The 7,198-nt window shown below is 47.6% G+C and overlaps 2 protein-coding genes across 2 annotated transcripts; both read left to right on the top strand.

Annotated features, from left to right (window-relative positions):
- Positions 1-903: 903 nt before the first annotated feature.
- LOC136465995 (subtilisin-like protease) lies at positions 904-1,761 on the top strand. Its single transcript, XM_066464518.1, has one exon. It carries the CDS (start codon positions 904-906, stop codon positions 1,759-1,761), a length of 858 nt encoding a protein of 285 aa, XP_066320615.1.
- Positions 1,762-2,277: 516 nt separating this feature from the next.
- LOC136465994 (subtilisin-like protease 3) lies at positions 2,278-2,730 on the top strand. Its single transcript, XM_066464517.1, has one exon. It carries the CDS (start codon positions 2,278-2,280, stop codon positions 2,728-2,730), a length of 453 nt encoding a protein of 150 aa, XP_066320614.1.
- The last annotated feature ends 4,468 nt before the right edge of the window (positions 2,731-7,198 follow it).

Below are 7,198 nucleotides of genomic sequence, written 5' to 3'. Positions count from 1 at the left end.
ACGAGACTTGGTAACACCAATTTCCAAGGTTTGGTTTAGCGTCTGCCCTTGTTCAACTACATTTGTTATCCACCTCGATCTATCACCTCCGTCCCACTTAAATATATGTGTATTGATTGAGTTGTATATAGATATATAGCCAGACAAGGCTTGTTTGGATATACCCGTATCCATTTTAATACATGTGCCTTAAAGTGAACTGATAGAACTTGGGTAATATTTGGTTCAACATTTCCAGACGGACAAACGTGAATGGATAGTGTTGTTTTACGTTTCAATGGACTTGTCGATACTAGACTGCAACGTGAATTAATCCAATCTAGTAGAACATCGCTATCCCTCTCCAACCAACGCAATCCACTTCCTTCATGGAGTTAGTCCTGAGCAAACTGAGGACCTATTTGGTATGGTTCTCGAGAGCTCCGGCTCCTCCCATTCATTGTAGTGTTACTTTTGCCTATAGCAAGGAGTTGTTTTGCTTCCCCAAACTAAAAATGAACTAGAAAGAGAAGGAGTCGGGATTTGTAGCTCCACCGGCTGCATGCTTCAGTGTCAGCCGAGCCGGAGCTGTAAAAAGCTATGCCAAACAGCCCCTGAGTCTGCTCGGGCCGAGCCTTGCGGGTTTTAACCCGGCCACGAGCTTTAGTGGATAGGTCTCGGGCAGAAGTTGTCAAAAAAGTTTCATTAAAATGATCGTATGTTCCGCTGTAACACACTGCAACCGTCAGATAAATAAGCCAACTGGGGCTCAATTGAAATTCACGTCACGTAAGATGAACACGGAACACGGTTACCTTTTACTAAGTTTAGACTCGCTGCAGCTGGAGGAAGCAATACAAAAGCGTGTTTCGTTTGTCTCTGCTCCTTTTAAGCTCCACCACAAGTTCCTCGCTCGCTACAACCATGACACCCCGGTTTCACCTCGCCCTCCTCATCGTTTTGTGTTCGTCTCACCTCATCTCGTCCATCCGTCGAGCGTCCGACAATGACAACCCGCTCGCCGCATACCTCGTCGCCGTCCGCCGCCCGGACGGTCTGGTTGGCGTCGACGAGCCGGAGGCGCTCGAGCAATGGCACACGCAACTCCTCGAGCAGGTGTGCAACACTAGCGACCCGGCGACCGCGGAGCGGTTCCCGACGGCGGAGTCGCGCCTCATCTACTCGTATAGCCATGTGGTGAGCGGGTTCTCGGCGTGGCTCACACGGAAGGAGGCCGAGGACATGGCGAGGCTCCCCTGGTTCGTCGAGATCATCCCGGACAAGAGCTACAAGCTTATGGCCGTCGACACTCCGGCTTCTTCGGAGCTTTTGTGTCTTGACAATGTGAGGGATGGCGTGTGGAGCGAGGGCAACATGGGCGACGGTATGATCATTGGCATCCTTGACGCCGGCGTCGCCGCTGGCGACATCACTGCCAGCTCCGAAGCCGAAGGGATGCTACCGCCTCCGGTCAAGTGGAAGGGCAAGTGTGACAACAACCAAGCATACAACAACAAGCTGGTTGGGTTCAGAACATTCGTAGACACAAGTGATGCGCATGGAAATTCCCTGCAGCGCGCATCCGTTCTTGGAATCGATTACGACGAGGCGTTCGCGGTGGCGCCGAAGGCGCACCTCGCGTTGTACCACGTGTGCAACGAGGAGTGCCACCCGAAAGAAGTAAGAGCAGGGATGGACGCCGCGGTGGACGACGGCGTCGACGTCATATCGATGTCCTTCAACAGCACCGAGACAGCACGGTGTTCCACGACGATGCCGTGACCGCACCGTCGTACAGCGCCGTCGCCCAGGGCGTGTTGGTCTGCACGCCGGCCGGGAGCAGCAGCCCGGACATGTTCAAGGTCGAGAGCAACGCGCCTTGGCTGCTCACCGTGGCCGCCAGCGACGCCGACCGCCGTGTCGTCACGAACGTCGAGCACGGCAGCGGGATCTTGAAGCCTGACGTCAGCGCGCCGTGCGCGAACACGCTCGCGGTGGCGCCACACGGCGACGTGGAGTACACCGACACGCTGATCAAGGTGGCCACGTCATTGGCGGCAGCGCACGTCAGCGGCGTCACGGCGATGGTCAAGAAGGCGCACCAGGAGTGGTCGCCCGCCGCGATTAAATCGGCGATCGTCACAACAGCCGACCCGGTTGGACCCGGGGACGCCATGGCCGGCGACGGCGCGGGCTACTTCGTGACGGGCGCTGGCGAGGTGAACCCCACGAAGGCCATGGACCCAGGGCCTCGTATATGACCTCACCGCCGGTGACTTCATCCCGTATCTATGCGGCATGGGCCTCGGCGAGGACAGGATACGCAAAATCGTCGAGCCGGCGCACGCCTCGTGCGCGGAGACCGGGGAGATCGCGGCGAAGGACCTGAACTACCCTTCCATCATGATCGTCACGGGCTACGACTTGCGGCAGGTGGAGGCGAAGCGGACGGTGACGAACGTGGGGGAGGCCGAGGAGACGTACAGCGCGGAGGTATTCGCTCCGGGCGTCGACGTAGCGGTGAACCCGTCGACTCTGGCGTTCAGCGACATTGGCCAGAAAAGGGACTTCGTTGTCACGGTCAAGAGGGAGGCGAACACGCCGACGAAAGCGGTGGTCGAGGGGGAGCTGAAGTGGGTGTCCGAGAAGCATGCCGTGCGGAGCCCCATGGTCATCGTCGTTGGAGAAACTTCCGCGTCTTCTGCCGGTCACTCTTACAGTGCCGATGTACCGGCAGGTATCGAGAGTTAGGATGAGAAGACTACCCCGCACGAACCATCCTGATCCAAATGAGACGTCTTTCCTTATCAGACAGAGAAAAAAAAAGTGTAAAATTACACTTGATCTCGCTTGGCCTCTATGGGTTATGGCCAATTGAAACTTTTGCACTTTGCACAATTTGGAAACCTGACAGGTGAGTCCATTCTCAAGTCACCACTTCACTTCGAGAGAAATCTCTATATTTTGAGGCCGAGTTTTTTTTAACTGGGTTTCATACTCCCTTCTTAAAATATCAAACATGACGATGCGGTCTTCAAACATAGGCCTTTATCACTATTTTCTCTCGAAATATATAATTTACAGCAACAAAAGTTTGATCATTAAAGACAATATCCACTTTTATATTGTAAACTTTTTTATATGGTTAAACTAACTGTTGATCAAAGATAAAAAAAAATTGAATTTTGAAATATGTACATACTTATATTTTGATAGTTTTTAATTATTTGTGGCTTACTGAGTTGCTATAATTTTCAGATATAATGTAAAAGTGATCTAGATGGACAATAGAATCAGCATTGAAGTTCCACTTTACCTGTTTTGCTAGGCACCTCCAATGACATGAGCTAGCTTTAAGCATGTTATTTTCAGCAAGTTCCCTCGTTGGTTTCAGTCAGGATTTATAAGCCAGCCGATAGTATTTTTCTCTCACAACAAGCCAACACCAGCCGAGCTTATCAGCCTAGAAATCAACCAGCGAACATGTTGTTTATATTTTAATAGAAGATAGAGCTATGTCTTATATTTTAATAGAAGAGAGAAGCCATGTCTTGATTAAGAGTAAGTCTTATGTACACACTCTAGATCATCATACTAGTAATTTGTGCGCGCCTCTGCGCGTGAGTAACGATCAACCATGTTTTTTTTAGAACAAATGGTGAACGAATAGAACAGCGAACACATTTTACAGAAATGCTATACAACACACGTGTTTTAGAACAAAAAAAATCTCTCCCTCTCTCTCTCACCAGTGATCACCGACGCCGGCGACGGTGATTGGCGAGCTCGCCGCGGTAGCGGCGACGGCGGATCTGTGATTTGTCCTTCTATAGAAAAAAAATTATGATTTTAATCTGTAGAGGCTGAAGGTAGAAAAAGGATAAAGACTGTTGAATCTTAATCCTATGGTGCAAAAAAAAATCATATGTTGAAACTACATAAAAAAACATGGTTATATGGTAGACGGACTCATATTCTACGGTGATAGTATCGCGGCCTTCCTTGTGTTTGGCACCACAAATATCGCTACGTGGACAGGTAAAAGCGTACATAAATTGCGTGCGCCGACCAGGACGCCGTATTTGTAAAGCTATTGAACAAATACCACATAGACCGTACATGACACATGGAGCCCATAAACCAGATCTCCAAACTGGAGCGCGAGATGCAAAAGCAGCACAGTACATAGATCCTACACAGAGTCATTTCTACAATAGAACGGTAGTCAGACATAGTTCCTGGGGCGGCACAGCATAGTACATGCGACACGATCCCGACATAGTTCTTGGGATGGCACAGCACAGTACATGCAACACGATCACACGATCAACTAAGTGCACAGGTTCACTATGACAAACCACCAGCATCAGCTCCATCAAAAGCGTCGGGGAAGAACCTGTTTACATCGTCAAAATAGAGGTCAGTTGAAAACCGGCATGATAAGGCTCCATCATATTTTATCCGGCATGATAGAGGTCAGGTCAAAACAGATGGCAAACGTTATGGTTAGAAACTTTCACCAGGATTCCCTCAGATGCAGTCCAGGCCTTGAAAACCTCTGTTTCAACTGCAACAACAGCAGTAACCACTAAGGAAGAGCTTAAACTATCGTCTACATCTAAAACTTGGGATTTAGAACACGCAGGGCCATAAGCCATGGCTAATGGTCATATAGCCAGATCTTTCTAGGCAATGTGGAAGGCGGTCATTCCAAAGAGAGGATGTACCATACACTTATTACTGTCAAAAAGAAGATATGATTTTAGGTATGTTCTGAGCCCAGCAACCAGGAGAGAACACACCCATGGACACCAAAATTAAATTGTCAACTAAGGTAATCTAGAATCAAGACAAAGCTAATCAGCACACTATATCCGTACACCAATCTGCTGTTTGTCACCTATATATCCAAACCACTAATCTGCTGCACGTCACCTGTATATCCAAACTAAATTTTGAGCGGAAATATATGTCCACGGCAAAGCTACCAGCACATGTACCTATACTAAAGCTTAGGTGCAATGGAAAACTTCTAGAAATCATGGAATAGAACTAAGACGCACCTGTTTACCGAAGCCGATGTAGATGGCTTTGCATACCTCGTCTCTAGCTTCAAAGACATGTATAGTTCCTGGCAAGGCAAGTGTGCATGTCAGTAGCTTGTCGTATTACATTCGCGTGCCTTAATGAAAAACTCATGCACGTCCTTGATGCTTTCATGGGCACGGTGTACCATTCCTACAGCCTTGTCAGCACAAGTCTGCAGTTCGGCTATCTGCTCATTATATCTGTTCATCTCAGATACTAACTTAGCAAGAGTAGGGTAGTTCTGGTCAACTACGCTATAACCCAGCACATGTGTGGCGGGCCTTAGGAACCGGCAGATAGCAACCGCTTCCGCCTCGAACAGCGTCATTGTTTTGGTAGGTTTAACCTTCAAACAATGACATCAAGGATAGCACGGAGATGGACCGTAGGATAGCCTGATCCACCCGCCTGATTTTGAAACGATAGGATACAGTCATACAACAGTTAACTATATATTCAGATAGAGCTCTAATCTTGTTTTGGTTTGCTTCTTGCTTATGGAGAAGACACATAGCAGAATGAGTACTATAATGTATGTACATAGGGAAAGGAGCTGGTACCTGATAGATGCATGGTCCGTCATTGAACTTGGTAAGGCTGATTGGTGGCCTGATCCTACGGAACACGGGGCATATGATATCACGTATATCAGCCAATTCCTTGGCCGCATACGATGCCTCAAGCCTCACTCGGTCACCAAAAGCAGCAACGTGTGACAAGGTTTGTTCGCTCGATGCGCCTCAGAAGGACTGAGTAGAGTCATAGATATCCCCAAAAGATGGATCCAACTCCACACAGAACCGGTGAGCCACATCATAGATTTGCTGGCAAGATGTTCTGCACTTCACAAAAGCATTGTACTTTTGGTATTACAGGTCCCGAAGCTCGAGTATCATCATCATATAGCTCAGTTGTTACCACTAATTCTCTACCCAGCCGATGAACCCACCGCACACTGCACCAACAGAATCCAGAATGCATCAGGGAAAAGAAATCATCGCTTCCTACGCACGGCGCTAATCCACTCGCCTACTGCCCATGCACCGATGCTTCGAGCCTTTGACCTTTTCCTATTCTCATCTTGGCATCCTCCACTCTTTATCTGACCACTCCTCCTCTGTACTGCCCATGCACCGATGCTTCGAGCCTTTGACCTTTTCCTATTCTCATCTTGGCATCCTCCACTCTTTATCTGACCACTCCTCCTCTGTTCCAACTCCCAAGATGGCCAGTGCGCTAGCTAAGCAGCTGATTCAACCCATCACAAAGCATGGCATGTAACCTCAATGAATCTCCCAACTGTCTTCAATTCTCACCAAGTTGAGCACTCTAATTAGATCCTAATGATGCTATTCCCACTTGAATTATATGTTTAGATAAGTTTTATAGGCTTGAAACCCCACCTGGACTCCTTTTTTCTTTTTTTGGCATTCATGGTACTAAGCAACGCGAAAGACAGCAACCAACCTAGGATTTATTTCTGTCGGAGTAGTACCAGGTTAAAATCTACATGACCTAGAAAAACTTGATTGAATTACCACCATAAAACTCTCAAAGCTATCCTATTAGTGTCCACATGCTCTTCCTATAATCTAGACCCTAATCCTCCTAATGAAGCACATGCTAAACTCTTCTAAAAAAATGGTGCACATGCTGTAAAGCAAGTCCAAAAAAAAACCATTGCCATGAGGTACCACGCCTACTGATTTCCCTATTCATATAGCACATTAACGTAAAGCCGCGCTTAAGGGGGTGTTCGGTTGCCCCTCCTAAATTTTAGTCGCTGTCCAATCGAATGTTTAGACACATGCATGGAGTATTAAATATAGATTAATTACGAAACTAATTGCATAGTTTGCGACTAATTTGCGAAACGAATCTTTTAAGCCTAATTAGTCCATGATTTGACAATGTTTTGCTACAGTAAACATGTGTTAATGATGGATTAATTAGGTTTAAAAAAATCGTCTCGTGGAGTACTGACGGATTATGTAATTTGTTTTTTATTAGTATCTGAACACCCCATGCAACATCCTCCCGACACACCACCTAAATTTTAGTAGCTGAATCCAAACACCCCCTAAGTGACGCAGTCCCCTCGCTCTGCTCTAGCTCTGCTACAAAACTTGGC

The sequence above is a fragment of the Miscanthus floridulus genome, chromosome 7, assembly GCF_019320115.1.
Source record: "Miscanthus floridulus cultivar M001 chromosome 7, ASM1932011v1, whole genome shotgun sequence".
Lineage (NCBI taxonomy): Eukaryota > Viridiplantae > Streptophyta > Magnoliopsida > Poales > Poaceae > Miscanthus > Miscanthus floridulus.
This window is presented reverse-complemented; position numbering and strand designations above follow the sequence as displayed.

Excerpts from the sequence above, each read along its gene's own strand:
- LOC136465995 (XM_066464518.1), top strand. The coding sequence starts at position 904 with ATGACACCCCGGTTTCACCTCGCCCTCCTCATCGTTTTGTGTTCGTCT.
- LOC136465994 (XM_066464517.1), top strand. The coding sequence starts at position 2,278 with ATGGGCCTCGGCGAGGACAGGATACGCAAAATCGTCGAGCCGGCGCAC.